Source organism: Xenopus tropicalis, chromosome 1 (assembly GCF_000004195.4).
Source record: "Xenopus tropicalis strain Nigerian chromosome 1, UCB_Xtro_10.0, whole genome shotgun sequence".
Classification (NCBI taxonomy): Eukaryota; Metazoa; Chordata; class Amphibia; order Anura; family Pipidae; genus Xenopus; species Xenopus tropicalis.
The window spans coordinates 28,912,646-28,935,305 of NC_030677.2; the positions used below are offsets into that span (position 1 = coordinate 28,912,646).

Below are 22,660 nucleotides of genomic sequence, written 5' to 3' on the forward strand. Positions count from 1 at the left end.
CACTATTACCCAGGGGTTCAACCACTTGCACATTTGCTATACGTTCTGGGTCATTAGAGATCACTAGATCTAGTATAGCATGGTTCCTGGTTGGCTCCTCAACAACCTGTGACATGAAGTTGTCATGCAGCAAGTTTATAAACTTGTTCCCATTTACTGTCCTGGCAGTACTATGGCTCCAGTCAATATCAGGATAATTAAAATCCCCCATTATTATCACTTGCCCCAAACTAGCAGCCATGTATTGATTATTTGGTATAAATTGTAAATGTCAGCCGAATAGAATGTACAAAACAGTATATGGTATACAAGGTCATACAGACATAAATAAGGGCATAAAAAATAAAATAGACAATTTACTTGCATGCAGTACGTACAAAAAATTCAACCAAACGTAACTTAGTCTGAATGCATTACTGTACTTACTGTTACTATTAGTTACAGTGGGTGGGGGTATACAACTGTCCCCAAATTTTATAAAATTTCCCTTGACTCCCTATTTGAGGTAGATTATTTGTTGTAGATTACAAGTTTTGATCATTTGTTTTTCCCAAGCTTGGACCTCTGGGGGAAAACTACCGTTGCATTTTTTTATGCAAGAAACGGCACTTCTTGGATAAATATGAGACAGTATTAGTTGATAATTGTGTTGCCAAGTATGTTGAGTAGACAGATTTTGGGGGTTCTGTATAGTTTGTACCATAGTGTTTATTTTATCCAAAATTGTGGACCAGTATGGTTTAATATTAGAGCATTCCCACAGCATGGGTACAAGGGGGCCCTTTTCCAGACTGCATCTCGTATAGATGTCTGGTATAGCAGGGTTCATTAAATGCAGTCTGACTGGGGTGTAGTAAGCTCTATGCAGTACATACAGTTGAATCATTAACAGCCTGTAGCATACAGATACCACTTGCAGGGATTCCTGTGCTTCTTGCCCATCCTCATCCAGCATCATCGCATCTACTACCAGTTCCCATTTGATTCAAAGAATATCTAGAGGGGACCTCAACTTTTTTTTATCCATAAGCCACATGGGAGCAACACAAGCATGAAAAAGTTCATTGGGGCTGCCTAGTAAAGGCTTTGATTGTTTATTTGGTAGTTCCATGTGGAATGGCAGACAACAGGAGGCTCTGTTTGGCAGAACACTTGGTCTTTCTCCCTTCAAAAACTTGCCTCCAAGTCATAAATTAAAAAATGAGCACCTTCTGGGACCTTACTGGGAGCAACATCAGAGGGGTTTGTGAGCAACATGTTGCTTGTGAGCCACTGACTGGGGATCACTGATCTAAAGGGTCAGCCCTACTTTCCAGTAGGAGCAATGCATATAAAAGGGATGAAAGTACTGTGGTCAGGGCCCCCTGCATTACAATTTCCCTCATATTGCCCCCCATCTGTACCTGTGCCAGCAGCAGCCCAGCCAACCCCTCATATTGCCCCCCCATCTGTACCTGTGCCAGCAGCCCAGCCAACCCCTCATATTGCCCCCCCATCTGTACCTGTGCCAGCAGCCCAGCCAACCCCTCATATTGCCCCCCCCATCAGTACCTGTGCCAGCAGCCCAGCCACCCCTCATATTGCCCCCCCATCTGTACCTGTGCCAGCAGCCCAGCCAACTCCTCATATTGCCCCCCCATCTGTACCTGTGTCAGCAGCAGACCAGCCAACCCCTCATATTGCCCCCCCATCTGTACCTGTGCCAGCAGCCCAGCCAACCCCTCATATTGCCCCCCCAATCTGTACCTGTGCCAGCAGCCCAGCCAACCCCTCATATTGCCCCCCCATCTGTACCTGTGCCAGCAGCCCAGCCAACCCCTCATATTGCCCCCCCATCTGTACCTGTGCCAGCAGCCCAGCCAACCCCTCATATTGCCCCCCCATCTGTACCTGTGCCAGCAACCCAGCCAACCCCTCATATTGCCCCCCCATCTGTACCTGTGTCAGCAGCAGACCAGCCATCCCCTCATATTGCCCCCCCATCAGTACCTGTGCCAGCAGCCCAGCCAACCCCTCATATTGCCCCCCCCATCTGTACCTGTGTCAGCAGCAGACCAGCCATCCCCTCATATTGCCCCCCCATCAGTACCTGTGCCAGCAGCCCAGCCAACCCCTCATATTGCCCCCCCATCAGTACCTGTGCCAGCAGCCCAGCCAACCCCTCATATTGCCCCCCCATCTGTACCTGTGCCAGCAGCCCAGCCAACCCCTCATATTGCCCCCCCATCTGTACCTGTGCCAGCAGCCCAGCCAACCCCTCATATTGCCCTCCCATCTGTACCTGTGCCAGCAGCCCAGCCAACCCCTTATATTGCCCCCCCATCTGTACCTGTGCCAGCAGCAGCAGCTTTTAAGAATTGTCAGTGAACTGCCAGGTCCTAGCCAGCAGTCCTGCTCACTCAGGCCTCGACGTTTTCACAGCGCAACCACCACCCACCGCCGCTCCCCTGCACCTTCTGTTCCTCTGGTTGCCTTGCTTTCAAATGTCGCGCTTGCGTATGGGTGTGCGTGCCACTTCCTAATACGCATGCGCAGGCATACGGAGGTAAGCGGTGCTGCAGGGAGCTGTGGGGCGGTGCGCTCCTGGGTCCCAAAAGTAAAACAAAAACTCATCATGCCAGAGGGGGGTAGGGGCGGCGGTTGTATTAAAGCAAAGGTGGGTTAATAAAATACTACTACCAAAAAAAAAAAAATCTTTCCCCTTCAATGTGCGCCCCCCCAGTGATTGCGCCCTAGGCAGGCGCCTACTCTGCCTACCCCTAGTTCCGGCCCTGACTGTGGTGGAGGGCTTATTAAGCCCATTGTAGTAATTCCCTAAAGGAGCAGATACCATCTCCTGTTCAAATATTACCTATGGTGCTAATATCTTTTTCAGACCATAATCAAATGGGGCCCATACCAACCACTAGGGGGTAAGTCAGGTTGTCCCAGAAGGGGGTGTGAGGATTTGTATGTTTATCTGTAGCTGTCTGTAGAAATGGCAGTTTTTAAGAAAAATGTTTTTTGATAGTGGTTGTTTAATAAACCAATCTACTGTATCAGTTGCTTTAAAAGCCTATTTTGCATGTATTGCAGAAAAACTATTGAAAAGTGCTATGAATCCACAACTAAATGCAACGTACATTTGAGGTATGGAACAGTCTACCAATTAAAAGTGGAATATTTTAGCGCCAAAGAACTGCAAATACAGCTTTTTGAATTGGTGTCAAAGAAAAATGGTAATACATTATTTGCACATGGTTTATTTAGATAACTCCATATGTAAAGTATTTTCAGTGTCAAAGTGCAGCTGACTTCAGATGACATTTTAATGTTATTGATTATTTGGTAATACAGGTAATACAGGTAATACAGGTATGGGACCAGGTTCCCAGAATGTTCAGGACTTGGGGTTTTCTGGACAAGGAGTCTTTCTGTTGTTTGGATTTCCATACCCTAAGGGGCCCATTCATTAAAGTACGAATCCGAATCATGAAATATGATTCTTTTCATTTCAATATGAAAATTTAGTGACTTTCGTAGTCGTTGCAACAAATACGATTTAGTCTCACAAACTGTCCCAAAGCAGGAAAAATACGATTTAGACGCATAAATTGTCACAGAGCACGAAAAATCTGTGGAAATTAACGAAAAAAATGCAGAAAATATGCACAGTTCTGAAAGTTAGGAAAAATACAAATTTTTTGTAATCATAACCAAGTCTACTAGAAAATTAAATAAATTAAATTAAATAAATAAATTAAATAAACCCAAAAGGGTTATTGTGCCTCCAATAAGGATTACTTATACCTTAGTTGGGATCAAGTACAGGTACTGTTTTATTATTACAGAGAAAAGGGAATCATTTAACCATTAAATAAACCCAATAGGGCTGTTCTGCCCCCAATAAGGGGTAATTATATCTTAGTTGGGATCAAGTACAGGTACTGTTTTATTATTACAGAGAAAAGGGAATCATTTAACCATTAAATAAACCCAATAGGGCTGTTCTGCCCCCAATAAGGGGTAATTATATCTTAGTTGGGATCAAGTACAGGTACTGTTTTATTATTACAGAGAAAAGGGAATCATTTAACCATTAAATAAACCCAATAGGGCTGTTCTGCCCCCAATAAGGGGTAATTATATCTTAGTTGGGATCAAGTACAGGTACTGTTTTATTATTACAGAGAAAAGGGAATCATTTAACCATTAAATAAACCCAATAGGGCTGTTCTGCCCCCAATAAGGGGTAATTATATCTTAGTTGGAATCAAGTACAGGTACTGTTCTTTTATTACAGAGAAAAGGGATAACATTCTTAAAAATATGAATTATTTGATTAAAATTGAGTCTATGGGAGATGGTCTTTCTGTAATTAGGAGATTTCAGGACAATGGGTTTCCAGATAACGAATCCCATACCGGCACCTGTTTTCATAAATCTTTGAATTACAGATGGAGCACACGTACACAAAACAGACATGACTTACAGATGGAGAACAAGTTATTTTCTCACTTAACTCAAATGAAGGATAAATAAAATGCGCTTTATCAAAAGCAATCAATAGTAAAAAACATGAGTGAAATTAAGAACGAATTAAGAATGAATATTCCACTAATAGCTCAAACATGGTTTGTTAACTTTTCTTTAGATAAAACAAATCAAATAACTAAGGGTAGCACAGAGATGAACATTCCCTTTAATAATAGGCAATTAATCGAAATATTAGTATGTTGTCTTAACAATAGTTTGGTCCTTTGCATATAAAGAATAATTAGTTGTCATCTCAGGTTCTTTGTCCATTAAATCTGATGTGAATTTTTTGTTTATTACCACAGAAACTGAAAACACGAGTGACACTTGCTTAAAGGCAAGGTTTGCTGCTTTGACTAACTATGACATTTCTGATGTAAGTTGACACATATTTCTGATGGGGATGTATTAATTCATGTACTGTTACAGAAGAAGTAATCTATGGTTGTCATCAAGGGAATTAGAACAAGCAATCCAGTGGTTCACAGCACAAAAACAGCACGGAGCAGAAGATCCAAAAAAACCTAAATGTTACTTTGTGTATTATGTTAATTAAAAATAATATAAATCAAATAGAACCTATTGCCCCACAGCAAATACAAAGCCTACAAGTATCAGCAGTTATGCCAGTGTGATGTACCTGAAGGTTATTGTTTTGTTAAACACCAATAAATATAATGTCATGATAAAAAGTAATTATTTTACAAATCCTTTTCCCAAACCTCATACAGGATTGTCTAAAGTCTATTAAGTCTTATGAGGAAATTAATCTTTCTGAAAAGACTAAACAGCTTGTAGGAAAAACAGAACTGTACATCGGGGGTGGAAAAGACTCAGCCAAAGATCGTCTTGCTTTGAAGGTAATTAGGAAACATTTGATTTATTTATATTTTCTAAATAGATGCTTTTTATTTTCTTAAACATTTAGGGGCACATTTACTTATCCACGAACGCTCCGAGCGTATTTTCCGCGACTTTTTCGTACCTTGCGTGAATTTTTCGTACTTGCGACAAAATTTGTGCAACAAAATCGTATTGTCGCGCAGAGTATGAAACTTTGGATTCATTAGAGCTTTGTTATCATGAATTTCCTTGGGCCAGGTTGGAGCTGCAGAGTGCCATTGAGTCCTATGGGAGACTTTCCTTGGGCCAGGTTGGAGCTGCAGAGTGCCATTGAGTCCTATGGGAGACTTTCCTTGGGCCAGGTTGGAGCTGCAGAGTGCCATTGAGCCCTATGGGAGACTTTCCTTGGGCCAGGTTGGAGCTGCAGAGTGCCATTGAGCCCTATGAGAGACTTTCCTTGGGTCGGGTTGGAGCTGCAGAGTGCCATTGAGCCCTATGGGAGACTTTCCTTGGGCCAGGTTGGAGCTGCAGAGTGCCATTGAGCCCTATGGGAGACTTTCCTTGGGCCGGGTTGGAGCTGCAGAGTGCCATTGAGTCCTATGGGTGACTTTCCTTGGGCCAGGTTGGAGCTGCAGAGTGCCATTGAGCCCTATGGGAGACTTCCCTTGGGCCGGGTTGGAGCTGCAGAGTGCTATTGAGCCCTATAGGAGACTTTCCTTGGGCCAGGTTGGAAAGCAGAGTGCCATTGAGCCCTATGGGAGACTTTCCTTGGGCCAGGTTGGAGCTGCAGAGTGCCATTGAGCCCTATGAGAGACTTTCCTTGGGTCGGGTTGGAGCTGCAGAGTGCCATTGAGCCCTATGGGAGACTTTCCTTGGGCCGGGTTGGAGCTGCAGAGTGCCATTGAGCCCTATGGGAGACTTTCCTTGGGCCGGGTTGGAGCTGCAGAGTGCCATTGAGTCCTATGGGTGACTTTCCTTGGGCCAGGTTGGAGCTGCAGAGTCCCATTGAGCCCTATGGGAGACTTTCCTTGGGCCAGGTTGGAGCTGCAGAGTGCCATTGAGTCCTATGGGAGACTTTCCTTGGGCCGGGTTGGAGCTGCAGAGTGCCATTGAGCCCTATGGGAGACTTTCCTTGGGCCGGGTTGGAGCTGCAGAGTGCCATTGAGCCCTATGGGAGAGTCTCCTTGGGCCAGGTTGGAGCTGCAGAGTGCCATTGAGCCCTATGGGAGACTTTCCTTGGGCCAGGTTGGAGCTGCAGAGTGCCATTGAGCCCTATGGGAGGCTTTGCTTGGGCCGGGTTGGAGCTGCAGAGTGCCATTGAGCCCTATGGGAGAGTCTCCTTGGGCCAGGTTGGAGCTGCAGAGTGCCATTCAGCCCTATGGGAGGCTTTGCTTGGGCCAGGTCGGAGCTGCAGAGTGCCATTGAGTCCTATGGGAGGCTTCCAAAATCATGCACTGAAGGATCAAAGTCGGAAAGGTTTTCCTGCATTTTACGATCGTTCGGTATGAAAATTTCGTGACTTTCAGATCGCTAATATGATATTATCGTGACTAATACGATTTTTTCGTAATCATATTTGTGATATTTGCGATGATCAGAAGTTATCTTATTCAATACGAATTTATCCCATTTGGGATTCGAACTTGTGATTTCATGAATCTGGCCCTTAGTGTCATGCAAGGGAGCAGTTTGCCTTCTAGCTAACTTAAAGCAAACTTGTACTTGCACTTTAGCATTGTGCCAACTGAAAATTCCTGGCATGAAGTACAGAGCGCCGCTCTACTGGGCCAAGGCAGCCCTGTCCTTACAACATGCCATATTTTAAATAATCAATTCGGTCCCTAACTCCCCAGGCAAAATAAGTACACCCCATGGCATGGCAGAATCAGGTGAATCAGATCAGGCTCAAATGATTAGAATTCCATAGAGGAACCTGTCTTATCTAAACCTCAGATATTTAGTTTGGTTTCTTCTTTGTTGTTAAAGGAGAAGCAAAGGTAAAAACTAAGTAAGCTTTATCAGAAAGGTCTATGTAAATACAGCCATAAGCACTCACAGAAACGCTGCACTGACTTCTCTTTCAAAAGAAACAGGATTTGTTGTCTCTTTGTTTTTCTGTGCTAGAGACACACAGCTCTCTCCTCTCTCCTGCTCCCCCTCCCTCAAGAATGCTAAGAACTCCCTCCCCCCCACTTAAGAATGCGTGATCTGAGCCAATCAGCAGGAAGCTTCCTCATAGTGTTACAAACTGAACATGTACACTGGTCTGGGTCTCGGTGCAGGAATGAGGCATTATGGGAAATTTCTTTACACAGCTCAGATTTTTTTTTCCCTATAAGGCTTTTGATCATCTGAATGGGAGAAATATGGGGAGACTTAAGGGCACTATTGAGACAATTGAAGGTATGCCTGCAGCTTGAGATTAACTCTTTATTAGCCTTTCCTTCTCCTTTAAAGTGAGTTTGAAGCAACTGCCAACTTTTCCAAGGCAGGGCAATATTCCATTAGAGGTAGTGTTTACTACTGCGGATTCTAGGAGGATGCACACATAAGATCTACATGAGAGGTGTGCCATAAAGAAACCTTTGCTTTCCAGACAGTACCTTGTGGCAGGACTAAAGAACACTTTGAACACTGCACTCTGAACAGGCCTGTTAAAAATAGGGTTATTTGACCACAGTACCATGTTTGGCGTAAACCAAAGAGAGCATTTTATCAGAAGAACCAGATACCAACTGTAGCGCATGGCAGTGGAAATGTTATGGTCTGTGCTGGTTCTGCTGCTTCAGGGCACCTGTCAAAAGCTCGGCTGAAAGTGAACCTTGCAACATCAATATTACAAGATCCTAAACAACATTAAGTAAATCCACCCAGAAATAGCTGAAAAAATGGAGGGCCAAACCAAAATCCAGAATGGCCAAACCAAAGGCAAGAGCTAAATCCTATTGAGATAGTTACATAGTTACATAGGGTTGAAAAAAGACCAGTGTCCATCAAGTTCAACCCATCCAAGTAAACCCAGCACACCTAACCCACACCTACCAATCTATACACTCACATACATAAACTATAAATACAACCACTAGTACTAACTGTAGATATTAGTATCACAATAGCCTTGGATATTCTGATTGATCAAGAACTCATCTAGGCCCCTCTTAAAGGCATTAACAGAATCTGCCATTACCACATCACTAGGAAGGGCATTCCACAACCTCACTGCCCTCACCGTGAGGAACCCCCTACGCTGCTTCAAATGGAAGCTCCGTTCCTCCAATCTAAAGGGGTGACCTCTGGTGCGTTGATTGTTTTTATGGGAAAAAAGAACATCCCCCATCTGCCTATAATCCCCTCTAATGTACTTGTACAGAGTAATCATGTCCCCTCGCAAGCGCCTCTTTTCCAGAGAAAACAACCTCAACCTCGACAGTCTCACCTCATAGTTTAAATCTTCCATCCCCTTAACCAGTTTAGTTGCAGTCTCTGCACTTTCTCCAGCTCATTAATATCCCTCTTAAGGACTGGAGCCCAAAACTGCACTGCATACTCAAGGTGAGGCCTTACCAGGGACCTATAAAGGGGCAAAATTATGTTCTCATCCCTTGAGTCAATGCTCTTTTTTATACAAGACAGCACTTTATTTGCTTTAGTAGCCACAGAATGACACTGCCTGGAATTAGACAACTTGTTATCAACAAAAACCCCTAGATCCTTCTCCATTAAGGAAACCCCCAACACACTACCATTCAGTAGATAGTTTGCGTTTATATTATTTCTACCAAAGTGCATAACTTTGCACTTATCAACATTGAACCTCATTTTCCAGTTTGCTGCCCAGTTATCTAATTTTGTCAAATCGCTCTGCAAAGCGGCAGCATCCTGCATGGAACTTATAGTTTTGCACAATTTTGTGTCATCAGCAAAAATAGAAACAGTACTGTCTATGCCCACCTCCAGGTCATTAATAAACAAGTTAAAAAGCAAAGGACCAAGGACTGACCCCTGCGGTACTCCACTAACCACACTGGCCCAATTAGAAAATGTTCCATTTACCACCACTCTTTGTACTCTATCCTTCAGCCAGTTCTCTATCCAATTACAAATATTATGTTCTAGGCCAATATTCCTTAATTTGACCATTAACCTTCTGTGAGGTACTGTATCAAACGCTTTAGCAAAGTCCAAGTAGATGACATCAACTGCCATTCCAGCATCAAGGTTCCTGCTCACCTCCTCATAAAAGGCAACTAAATTAGTCTGGCAAGATCTGTTACGCATAAAACCATGTTGGCACAAACTAATAGTATTGTGAACTGCAATGTATTCAAGTACCCTATCCCTTATTACCCCTTCCAAAAGTTTTCCTACTACTGATGTCAGACTAACAGGCCTATAGTTTTCAGGCTGAGAACGGGATCCCTTTTTAAATAACGGCACCACATTAGCAATTCGCCAGTCTCTCGTCACCATGCCAGACCTCAATGAATCCTGAAAAATTAAGTGAAGAGGTTTGGCAATCACAGCGCTCAGCTCATTTAATACCCTGGGATGAATCCCATCCGGCCCTGGACCTTTGTTTACCTTTACATGTTCAAGTCTCTTTTGAATTTCCTCCTGAGTGACCCACGCGTCAGTAGCTAAATTACTAGAACTGGGCATATTACAAGGGAAGCCTTCATTATCTGGCTCCTCAGATGTATAGACAGATGAAAAATAAGAGTTCAAAATTTCAGCTTTTTCCCCGTTCTCATCAACCAACTTACCCCCCCGTGATAATAAAGTTCCCACCCCTTCTTGCTTCATTTTTTTACTATTCACATAATTAAAAAATAATTTAGGATTCTTTTTACTCCTAGCTGCAATATCCCTTTCCATTTCTATTTTAGCTTGCCTGATAGCTTTTTTGCTGCTTTATTTGCTTCCTTGTACCTGATGAAAGTTTCCGCTGTCCCAGCTAACTTGAATGCCCTAAAAGCACGTTTTTTCTTACCAACCTCTACAATAACACTTTTATTCAGCCATAAAGGTTTTGCTTTGCGATGCCTCTCCTTGCTTACAAGGGGGATATACTGTTGTGTATACCTGCAAAGCAATGTTTTAAAGATGTTCCATTTTCCTTCTGTGTCTAACCCCATGAAAAGCCTTTCCCAGTTGACACATTGCAGAGATGCCCTTATACTGGCAAAGTCTGCACGTCTAAAATTGAGTGTTTTAGTTACTCCCTTATTGAGCTGTCTCTGCAGCATTATCTCAAAGGAGACCATGTTGTGATCACTGTTCCCCAAATGCTCACCCACACAAATGTTAGAGATGAGTTCATTATTATTAGAAATCACCAGGTCCAAAATAGAGTCGTTCCTAGTGGGTTCTTGAACCGCCTGAAATAAAAAGTTGTCATTTAGCATATTTACAAACCTACTAGCTTTTTCTGACTTAGCCACCCCATTACTCCAGTCAATGTCCGGATAATTAAAGTCCCCCATAATAACAACTTGACCCAATTTTGAAGCCTCCTCCATTTGCAACAATAGTTGGGCCTCATCCCCCTCATCTATACGGGGTGGTTTATAGCATACACCAATGATCATTTTCTTTGTGACCTTCAGCCCTACTGAAATTTCTACCCAAAGAGATTCAACGTTTTCATTGGTAATGTCTTTATTACATGGCTTTAAATCTGACTTTACGTAAAGACAAACCCCTCCACCCTGTTTAATCTCTCTGTCCCTCCTAAAAAGTGTATAACCATTTAAATTCACAGCCCAGTCGCATTTATCATCCCACCAGGTCTCAGTGATACCAATTAAATCATAATTTTCAATACATGCAATAGCTTGCAGCTCCCCTAATTTACCCGACAAGCTACGCGCATTAGCCAGCATGCAGCGGAGATTATTACTTCTCCCTCTGATGTTTACATTAGCTAAGGGAGAGTTAGAGCTAAGGCAAATATGAGACTGCTTTCCTTGTAACGGAAGCTCCTTATCTGATAAACTATATGCCCCCCTCACTCCTCCCCCACAACCCTTTGCTAGTCCCCCTACCCCATCTACACTAATTTTCCCATAGAATTCTAGCTCACCCACCCCCCCCTTGTCTAGTTTAAACACTCCTCCAACCTCTTAACCATTCTCTCCCCTAGCACAGCAGACCCCCTTCCATTGAGGTGCAATCCATCACGGCTGTATAGATTGTACCCCAATGATGCTGTAGGGAGATTTAAAATGGGCTGTGCTTGCAAGAAACCCAATGATGTACTTATTTTTTTTATCTGTTAACTTTTTATTTAATAATTTAAAATTCAATTATTCACTTTTGTTCAGTTACATCACCTTTATATTTATATACGGTTTAATGATCAAATATTTGACCTGTCCATATATGTTAAAAAAAACACTTTACATGGGGGCACATTTACTAACCCACGAACGGGCCGAATGCGTCCGATTGCGTTTTTTTCGTAATGATCGGTATTTTGCGATTTTTTCGGAAAATTGTCGCGACTTTTTCGCTACTAATACGATTTGTGCGAAAAAACGCGAGTTTTCCTTAGCCATTCCGAAAGTTGCGCAAAATCTGGCGATTTTTCATAGCGTTAAAACTTGCGCAAAAAGTTGCGATTTTTTCGTAGCGTTAAAACTTGCGCAAAACGTTGCACCTTTTAAGTTTTAACGCTACGAAAAAGGCGCAACTTTTCGCGCAAGTTTTAACGCTACGAAAAAATCGCCAGATTTTGCGCAACTTTCGGAATGGCTAAGAAAAACTCGCGTTTTTTCATGCAAATCGGATTGGTAACGAAAAAGTCGCGACAATTTCCGAAAAGTCGTAAAGACGCCGAAAAAATCGCAAATAATATGAAAAAGTCGCAAATTGTTCGTTTTCAAATCGGAATTTTTCCAATTCGGTTCAGATTTGTGTCTTAGTAAATGTGCCCCATGGGGTAGACTCCTATTTGGGTAGTGGTATTTACAAAATCTGGAGCCCAGCCCCATGAATCTCCCTGTTGCAATCTGATAATAAAACTGCTTTGTTTTACAGAAAATTCTAAGCGGATTAGCAAGTTCACAAGATGAGGATGACAGTGATGAGGAGACATGGAAATGCAGAGTGGCTGCTGTAAAAGAGATTGTTGTGTACATACCAAGCAAAATCCTGTACAATAAAGAAATTATGGAGATGCCGGGAAGTGATGATTCAGACTCACTAGCAAAGCACTTTATTGAGAAAGCTTTGGAGAAGGTATGCTTTATCTTTTAAACTTTGAATTACTATGTTAGATATAAAGTCTCATTTGCCCTGCCATTGTTGCCCTTTGTGCTAGTTGTCACAACTCTGGCCTGGGTAATGGGATACAGGTTAAGTTGACCCAAGAAGGTGAGTATTTTGGGGTTATGGTGAAGTTAAGGGAGAATGGCCCGTTGTCACAGCCGGGCAGCGGGTCCCTGGCAATGGAGATAGATTTTGTTGGCAGTGCCGAGTTAAGCAAATTCCACTTGTTCAATGGCACATGGTTTTTGATGTTTCCTCTCTTAGAGCGATGGGTCTCTGGGAGGTGTTACGTTATATATATATATATTGATACCTTGGTTGAAGAATGCAGTCCTGCGTACCCACCATGCTGAAAGGCACGAGAGGCTGGTGGCCAGTATGGTTGTCATGCACTTAGTTTGGCCCATTGCCAGGGACTTTAGAGCTCGAAGTATTACTGTTTAATATTTGTTAATATACTTGTTAACACTGTTATTATTTACTTGTTATTTATATTTATGATTATGTATTTTATTGCTTATGTCATGTAATAAAGCTGTGGCCAATATAATTTCCAACGAAGGACGAGCTGTAAGTGGTGATTATTTTTAGGCCAGTAGTTTGGGGCAAAAGGAGGGCAGGTATTTGGCCCTGCCCAAGTCATGAATATACTGTATATTTTTTTTTATTTTTCAAAACACAATTGCTTTATGGGGTTCTGGGATTTCTGACTTTTTGTTTTAGATCATTTTTATGGATATATCAAGTTAATCTTTTAAATCAATGCTTTGGGTCCTCCACAAACAACATTTGCGTTTCCCTTTGAAGGATCTGTTTTGCAGTACATCTCCACATGCTTCTCTAGCTTTGTTTGCAAACACATGGATCAAAATAGTTTACAAAATCTCTACATTACAAGTTGTTAACAGCAGGACTATTATCTCTATCTATCTATATCTTAAATATATAAAAGTTAGGACAATGTGTGCTAAACATGTATTTTATTCTGCAGGTTGAAGGTATATGTCTTATGAGTGAATATGGTTTCAAAATTGTGGAAAAGGAAATTAAAGCGATCCTTCTGCAAAGTGAATTCACTGAGGCTTGGAAAAAAAACCCTGAGTTGTATGCACTCATGCTTCTTAGTTATTCAGAAAAGGTACTTTATGGCAGTTCATAATAAAATGAGGGATATGCATCTGAAAATTAACCCCTGACAAAAAAACATAGACCATTTCTGGTGCTTAGAAATATGTTTGTCTGAAGCTTTTACAGATTCAAAAAGTAAAAATTGTGAAAAATGGAGCATGTGCTGTTGTGCTACTAGGGCCTAGGTTTTTTCCCTGCTGTAATCACTTTTTTTCACTTTGATGGCCCTGCTTACCTTTCATCATTGATATAACAATGTATAGTCTTCATAAAATGTCTGTCTAACAATCATACAGGCTGAGTGCCTGTGCATTGTGCTATTTTGAACAGTATGGTGATTTGTATTATTGCAGACTGAAAGGTCTCAGGGTGGGGCCCCTTCCTGCGAATTAGTGCTTCTTTTGGATTTTAAATTAATTTAATTTAATGTTCTTAGTGTTAGTATGGTGACAAATAAATACTGCCTTTTATTATATAACTATTGTGGTTTTGATCCTGGGTTAGCACCCCTTAATACTAATTTTGTGTGCGTTTTCAATATGAAAAAAGGGACACCTTGGATCAATGTATATCATCTAGTACGGATTGAAAATGTTTTTTTAGGTTACAACTGAAACATGAATATAGCTGACAATCTAGCATCCCACCATAAAATACTCACCAGTAGTAGAAAGGATGGTTCAGGTGCTCCAGCCCCACACCCTCAGCTCAAGGGAGTGGACAAGCTGTTAGCACTAGTGATGAGCAAATCTGTCCCTTTTTGCTTTGTTGAAAAATTAGTGGAATGGTGAATAATTCGTTAAAATGTTGCGTGTCAAAAAAATGGCTGTGCGTGTCATTTTTTTGACGCACGCAACTATTTATTTTACATGGGAGTCAATTTTTTTGTCGGGTGCTGTATTTTTCCACTGTGAATTTTGTCGCCCATTTCATGAAAAAATCCACCAATGGCAAAATGCAGAAATTCGCCAGAAATCCATGCCTGGTGAAAAATTTCGCTCATCACTAGTTAGCACAGGAACAAAAAAAGGGGGGAAAGTAAAAGGCACACTGGAGATTTAAAGACTGGCCAACCAAGTTAAAAAAAAAAAACAGCTATTAAACAAGCATCTCATAAAGCCTGACACGTTTTGTGTCCATCTGACACTTAATCATAGGCTATTTCTTAATCACTTACATAGGATTTCAACTATCATTTTGGAAAGGATGATCTGATCAAAATGAAAAACCTAGAGGTTATCGGAATAAAAAGAAAATCTAAAGAACTAGAAGAGCTGAAGAACCTACTGGCTATGGTATCACTGTCATTGCAATATATTCATACTGGAAACTGTACAGCATTTCTCTTCCTAATGTACGGTCTGTTGTGCTGTTTGTTGTATACCTTCTGCTTCCATACACATTTTGTATATTGGCCTCTCCTAATTAATTGGCCTCTCCTAATTCTTCACTGTCAACCTTTCAAATTCTTTAAAATTAAAAATAATGTTGCACTGTATATGACATATAATATAGTATATTCTATACCAGGAGCAGGATCAGGATACCTGACCTGTTGTCAGCAAAGAGTTTACTTTGATCAGCCCCAGCTCACCAACATTATTTTCTACAATTCCCCACAATTACAATCAATTTTCTATAAATCACATAGCCAATCACTAACAAACATGGCAATTCACTCCCCACCCCCTGCAGGTATTGACAAATGCCTGGCTGCTCATACCCCCTTTATCTTTTGGTAATCTTCCCACCCACTCCTTCCACCCCCTTCCCAGACTTTCCCAATACCTCTGCTTCTTGGTAATGTTCCTGCCTTCTTGAAAAGGTGCCAGTTATGAGTGGTGAAAATACTAAAAATAACAATTAAAATAATGCATTAAATAAAAATATAATGTCAACTTCATTTAATGTACACAAACAACATTCAACATCAGTCAAGTATAATGTACTTAAATTTAAACACATGGAGCCAATATGCCCCGCTTGTAGCCCAGTTGTAGAATCCACTTTAAATGATTAAGGTTGAATTTCCATTTAAGACAAATGTACTGTGTGTATGAGTGGTGTTATGTGTGATATTTTGGGAAGAATTTTCCCTATAAATGCTTATGCAACAGCAGGCACTCCGTACCTGTGCATGCGGGGGGGGGAGCCTTGCCGGGTGTGAGGAAGCAGGCAGCAGTGAGAGTAGGCGTGGTAGAAAGAGGCAGGGGGGAGAAGTGGCGCATAGCGCACCTGGAGCAGCAGCACAGCGCATCCATGGGCAGCAGAACCAGGACCAGCAGCAGTTCACGAATGGGACCCAGGCCCAGACAGTGATGGCAGAGTAACTTCATGTGCACCTGTCAGGCCCCAACACAGGGAGGCTAGCAGGTCAACAGACCGGGAGCAGACAGGCCGCATTGCAGCAGAGCCTTTAGGAGCCAGGTCACAGAGGCAGCACAGAGGTGAAAGGCAGTCACAAAGGGGTAGGTCAAACACCACAACCGGGTTGCAGGTTCCAGCTTGGCGGTGGAGGTGGGAGGCCCGGAGGGAGGAGCCAGAGGCCTCCAGGTCTGCGGTGGCGCCATCGCAGGCTGGGCATTCCTCCAGTTCAGAGGAAGAGAGTATCACAGCAGTGGAGGAAGAGCCCGGACTAGTCTCCTCAATGGAGGAGTCGGATGAGTCAACCAGTGATCCTGGAGGGAGACACAGGCCTGCACCGGCCCGGCAGATGGAAAGAAACACCGGCACACAGTCGGTTAGGGCTTCAGGATGGGACACCGCAGCTTTGGCTCTGGTGGCAACAGAGGAACGGGAGCATAGACACACTGGGAGGGCCTTACAATGACCAGCCCAGCAGCCACCGGAGGTGACATCCGGTTACGCAGCCAGGGGATCCAGAACACATCCTCCCACAGCTAATGGTGAGTGGAGAGGGGCAGAATAGTACAGAGGGTGAACACGAGCGGGGGACACACTAGAGGGACGCGAGGGCTGGGAGCGTTTGTTGGCAGGCTTGCGCAGCCTGGTAACAGAGCTGGTGGGCAGCGGAGTACCAATAATGAGTGAAGAGGATAGACCTGGTGGGCGACAGTAGTGGGGCATCCAGGGGTACCCAAAGTGAGCCAATAGAACCGGCAGTAGCAGCACCCAGCAGGCTGCCAGATAATGAGGTGCAGCAAAACAGGGGTGTAGGCCCATCCACTGGGCCTTCAGCTGCGGCGACAAGTAGTGCTGGGGTGAGTGGAGCTATGGAAAACCCTTTAGAGAAGGGAGCTGCGGGTGGTGTTAAGGTGGCAGATACAGTCCTGGGGGGCTCCTATTTTTGCTGGGCAGGACCCCTAGGGGTACACCTAAAACAGGAGGTGAAGGACAAAAATCTGGAAGGAGGAGTTTTTAGAGCTATACTCACTCTTGCCCAGGGAGGATTTTGTTGATGTACCAGAGAAAGAAAAAGAGAAAAAGAAGGAAAAGGAGGAAAAAAGGCGTTACAGATGCATCCCAAAAATGTTTGGGACTTGGTTGAGGGCCTTTTGTATATATGCAAGTGTGTTGGGGCAGAAGCACCCAGAGTGCTGCTCGTCATTATTTTACTATGTCGATGAGATATGGACGGCAAGTAGGGACTACAGGGGGATCGCCTGGTGGCGATATGATGAGCACTTTCGCCAACGAAAGGCCACTCATCCAGAGATGTGGTGGGACCACAAGGACATAAGCCTGTGGTTACGCCTCAGGGGTCCGCAGAGGGGGACTTACTTTCAAGGGGGGGGCAGTGGGGTGGGACTCAATAACTCGCTGGTCGGAGCGAAAAGAGGGTTTTGCTTCCAGTATAATGAAGGGCAGTGCAAATGGCCAAGTTCCTGCTGCTTCCGGCATGAGTGCTCAGGGTGTGGGGGTGCCCACTCTTACTCATGATGTTTCTGAAAGGAAAAGGTGAGAAACCGAGGTGGCGACATGGGCGGAAAGAGGGAGAACGCCAGTGAGGCCAGAGGGGATCGCACAGTGGCTAGACAGCCATCCTAAATGGGCTGATGCGGAAATTATCCGCAGTGGGTTCTGGGAGGGTTTACATATCCCATTCAGACCGTGGGGGGGTGTTTTGCAAAAGAAATCTGAAGTTGGTAAGGGGATTCCCTGGTGTTGTCAGGGAAAAACTGGCAAAAGAGGGCCAGTTGGGCAGGATGGCGGGCCCATTCACTGCCCCCCCATTGGCAAACTTGAGAATCTCTCCACTAGGGGAGGGTAGCTAGGCAGTCATTGCTTGGCAAACTGAACTTTGCTTGCAGGATCCTGCCCATGGGCCAGCCACATCACAGGATTCACATTACCCGAGGAATCCGTCAGGATCTCCGGGTGTGGGACAGGTTTTTGGCAGGTTTCAATGGCAGGGCAATGATTCAGGACGATGACGTCACATCAGAATAAATGCAGTTGTACAATGACGCGGCAGGTAGCACAGGTTTTGGAGCCTTCTGGTCAGGGAGGTGGTGTGCCAAACGGTGGCCGGTGGAACAGGTAAGGGAGGGGATATGTGACAATATTCTGTCCCCTTGGTGGTGGCATTGGAGCTTTGGGGGGAGGAATTCCGTAACAAGAAAATTGTATTTTTCTCTGACAACATGGGCGTAGTACAGGTGGTAAATGGTCTCACAGCCTGGCCTGTCGGTCCTAGAGCATGTGTTGAAGGCGGCTTTGGCGCCTACTACATGGGCAGCTTACAGGTGAGTGTGGAAGGAATGGGAGAGCCTGTGGATGCCATTGGGGGTCCCAAAAAGCAAGGATAGACAGCTGGAGCGCCTATTGCGGTTGCTTTGCCAGCAGCTCAACAGGGGCCTCTCGCCCGCATCCATTGAAAGGACAATAGCGGCCATGGCTTTTTGGTTTAAAAGTTAAGGCAAAAAGGACATTACAAAGGAATTCATGGTGGGCCTAGTGGTGAGAGGCACACAACGACAGCGGCTGCTGAAGGTGGCTGGCACTGCAGGTACATCTGGTATGGTGTTATTGTGGCAAGCATTCCTGGGTGGGTTTTTCTTCATGTGAAATGTAAAAGTTATATCCAATTCTTGAAACAGTTTTTCTTGTTAACAATACCTTAATGGTAATAAAAAGCTGTGGCCTTTCCATCCCAAAAATTTGCCTGTGAGTCATGTTATTGGGGGATTACTGAAGGGAACGGGCAGAACGACCAAGGAAAAGGGGATTTTAACTGGGTGGCTGTAGGCTTGACGTTGCACTGGGCAGGGAGACTGTTCCATTGCTTTCATTTATCTGTAACCATGTTTGTGCAAAATATAGAGTCACAAAAGGTGGACCTGAACCCTAAAAATAGTTACCCACAAGAGTCCTGTGTAAAACTAAAAACACTGATATACAGTAATATTATTATGTTGGGTTGAAAACCCCAACATACTGTTCTTCGACTTCAGCTTCTTCTTCCACTTCTTCTTAGCGCCCCCATTTTCTAAACGCTACTCATAGTAACATAGTAACATAGTAAGTTGGGTTGAAAAAAGACACACGTCCATAAAGTTCAACCATAGTGCCTATATATAACCTGCCAAACTACAAGTTGATCCAGAGGAAGGCAAAAAACCCCACCTGAAGCCTCTCTAATTTGCCGCAGAGGGGAAAAAATTCCTTCCTGACTCCAAGATGGCAATCGGACCAGTCCCTGGATTAACCTGTAGAGCTGTCTTCCATAACCCTGTATTCCCTCACTTGTACTGAGAGCTATCTCCCTACCCCTGTATTCCCTCACTTGTACTGAGAGCTATCTCCCCTACCCCTGTATTCCCTCACTTGTACTGAGAGCTATCTCCCCTACCCCTGTATTCCCTCACTTGTACTGAGAGCTATCTCCCCTACCCCTGTATTCCCTCACTTGTACTGAGAGCTATCTCCCATACCCCTGTATTCCCTCACTTGTACTGAGAGCTATCTCCCCTACCCCTGTATTCCCTCACTTGTACTGAGAGCTATCTCCCCTACCCCTGTATTCCCTCACTTGTACTGAGAGCTATCTCCCCTACCCCTGTATTCCCTCACTTGTACTGAGAGCTATCTCCTATACCCCTGTATTCCCTCACTTGTACTGAGAGCTATCTCCCATAACCCTGTATTCCCTCACTTGTACTGAGAGCTATCTCCCCTACCCCTGTATTCCCTCACTTGTACTGAGAGCTATCTCCCATACCCCTGTATTCCCTCACTTGTACTGAGAGCTATCTCCCCTACCCCTGTATTCCCTCACTTGTACTGAGAGCTATCTCCCATACCCCTGTATTCCCTCACTTGTACTGAGAGCTATCTCCCCTACCCCTGTATTCCCTCACTTGTACTGAGAGCTATCTCCCATACCCCTGTATTCCCTCACTTGTACTGAGAGCTATCTCCCCTACCCCTGTATTCCCTCACTTGTACTGAGAGCTATCTCCCCTACCCCTGTATTCCCTCACTTGTACTGAGAGCTATCTCCCATACCCCTGTATTCCCTCACTTGTACTGAGAGCTATCTCCCATAACCCTGTATTCCCTCACTTGCTAAGAATCCATCCAGCCCCTTCTTAAAGCTTTATAATGTATCAGCCAGCACGACTGATTCGGGGAGGGAATTCCAGAACTTCACAGCTCTCACAGTAAAAAATCCTTTCCGAATATTTAAATGGAACCTCCCTTCTTCTAAACGGAGTGGGTGCCCTCGTGTCCGTTGGAAGGACCTACTGGTAAATAAAGCATCAGGGAGGTTATTATATGATCCCTTTATATATTTATACATAGTTATCATGTCACCTCTTAAGCACCTCTTCTCCAGTGTAAACTGACCCAACTTGGCCAGTCTTTCTTCATAACTGAGACTTTCCATACCCTTTACCAGCTTAGTTGCCCTTCTCTGGACCCTCTCTAATTCAATAATGTCCCGTTTGAGCCCTGGAGACCAGAACTGAACAGCATATTCTAGATGGGGCCTTACCAGCGCTCTGTAAAGGGGAAGAATAACCCCCTCCTCCCGTGAATCTATACCCCTTTTAATACAGCTCAAAACCTTGTTTGCCCTTGCAGCTGCTGCCTGGCATTGCTTGCTACAGCCAAGTTTATTATCTACAAGGACTCCAAGGCCCTTCTCCATTATGGATTTGCCTAGTGCAGTCCCATTAAGGGTATACAGGGCTTGCATATTTTTACATCCCAGGTGCATGACCTTACATTTATCCACATTAAATCTCATCTGCCACTTAGCTGCCCAGATTGCCAGTTGGTCAAGATCCTGCTGCAGGGATGTCACATCCTGGATAGAATTGACTGGTCTGCAGAGTTTTGTGTCATCTGCAAACACTGATACATTACTCATAATACCCTCCCCTAAGTCATTTATGAACAAATTAAACAAACTCATCCTACCGTTTCAGGGGTACAACACCCAAACTCCCCACACTTATTCGCCCTATAGCGGAGCACGTTGCTTGTGCTTTTCTAAGCGATACCGCCCCCTGTCTTTTTGTGGCGCTGCCCCCAACACCCCAATTTTCCCATTGACTTTGACAGGGAAGATTTTCAAACTGCTGCCACTCTTACAACTTTGAAGCTACACCCCCCAACCTTGAATAAAATAATCATGGGTTCACCCCGAATGAAACATCAACATTTGCTGGATGACCCAAATTGGGAGGGGCCAACAACAGCCAATCAAATTTCACCCATTGACTTTAATGGGGAAATTGAAACTGCTGCCAGTCTTACAGTTTTGAGGCTGCACTCACCAACTTGAATCACTTAGTCATGGGCTCAGCCTGAATAAAAACATGATGATTATTGGATGCCCAAAAGTGGGCGGAGCTGTAAACAGACAATCCGATTTTTACCTATTGACTTGGCAGAAATACAACCTGCTGCCATTCTCACAGTAATAACACCAGGGTCCCCAAACTTTGCAGAGTTAGGCACCAGGTAACTGCGGTTCAAGGTTAGAAAAAGTGGGTGGAGCCACCAACAGCCAATCGAATTTTACCTATTAATTTTCATTGGGGAAATTCAACCTGCTGCTATTCTCACATTATTAACACCAAACTTTTCACAGTTGGTCACTAAGGGACTGCAGTTTTAGGTTTGAAAATTGGGAGGAGACACCAACAGCCAATCAGATTTCACCTATTAAATTTTATTGGTTCGATGCCAGGGTTCCCAAGCTGCAGTCAGTCACTGGGTGACTATGTACTCAAGGTTAGAAAAAGTGGGCGGGGCCACCAAAAGCCAATCACAATTCTTTTTATTGTGTTCAGTGGGAAAATTTTAACTGCTGCCATTCTTACGTGTTTAATGTCAGGGTCCCCAAACACAGTTTGTCACTGGGTGACTACATTCCAAGTTTAGAAAAGTGGGCAGGGCCAACAACAGCCAATCAGATTTCACCTATAGATTTCATACGTTTAAATTTAAATTGCTGCCATTCTTTAAATATTAATACTAAGGTCCCCAAACTTTGCAGTGCAAGCTTTTCGGTGGCACCACCAACAGCCAAAAAGTGGGCGGAGCCAACAACAGATCAGATTTCATTCAGTGACTTCATGTTTTTCAAACCAACATGAAGTATGTTCTCAAACTTCCATTTCTAGTTTTAAGTTTTGTCATCTCATATATACAGTATGTCTCTCTTTTCTTTTAAGGACTCTTTTTCTGTGGAGCAATCAATCTTTTCTACGCTTGTGTTACCTGTTCTCCATACCTCTATTCATGCTCAAGAGGTACATTTATTATATAATAAAATATCTGTGTGCAAACTATTAATATTATGACGAGTCAATGAAAACAAAATTATTTATACATTACATGGATGCGTGTCTTATACACAAGAGCCACTAAAAGGGACATTGCTACACAAAACCAGTTTTTTGCATTATGAATGAAAGGAGCTTTAAGTAAT

The 22,660-nt window shown here is 43.7% G+C and overlaps 1 protein-coding gene across 2 annotated transcripts in view; it reads left to right on the forward strand.

The window, feature by feature from the left end:
- The window catches only part of LOC100488322, a 54,627-nt gene that overhangs the window by 13,194 nt on the left and 18,773 nt on the right, over positions 1 to 22,660 (forward strand). For both annotated transcript variants that reach the window (XM_031895345.1, XM_031895344.1), the window contains exons 7-13: positions 3,076 to 3,218; positions 4,821 to 4,891; positions 5,247 to 5,375; positions 12,397 to 12,597; positions 13,619 to 13,765; positions 14,937 to 15,050; positions 22,404 to 22,481. In XM_031895345.1, the coding sequence (XP_031751205.1) occupies positions 3,076 to 3,218; positions 4,821 to 4,891; positions 5,247 to 5,375; positions 12,397 to 12,597; positions 13,619 to 13,765; positions 14,937 to 15,050; positions 22,404 to 22,481 (883 nt within the window). The remainder of the gene's footprint in view (positions 1 to 3,075; positions 3,219 to 4,820; positions 4,892 to 5,246; positions 5,376 to 12,396; positions 12,598 to 13,618; positions 13,766 to 14,936; positions 15,051 to 22,403; positions 22,482 to 22,660) is intronic.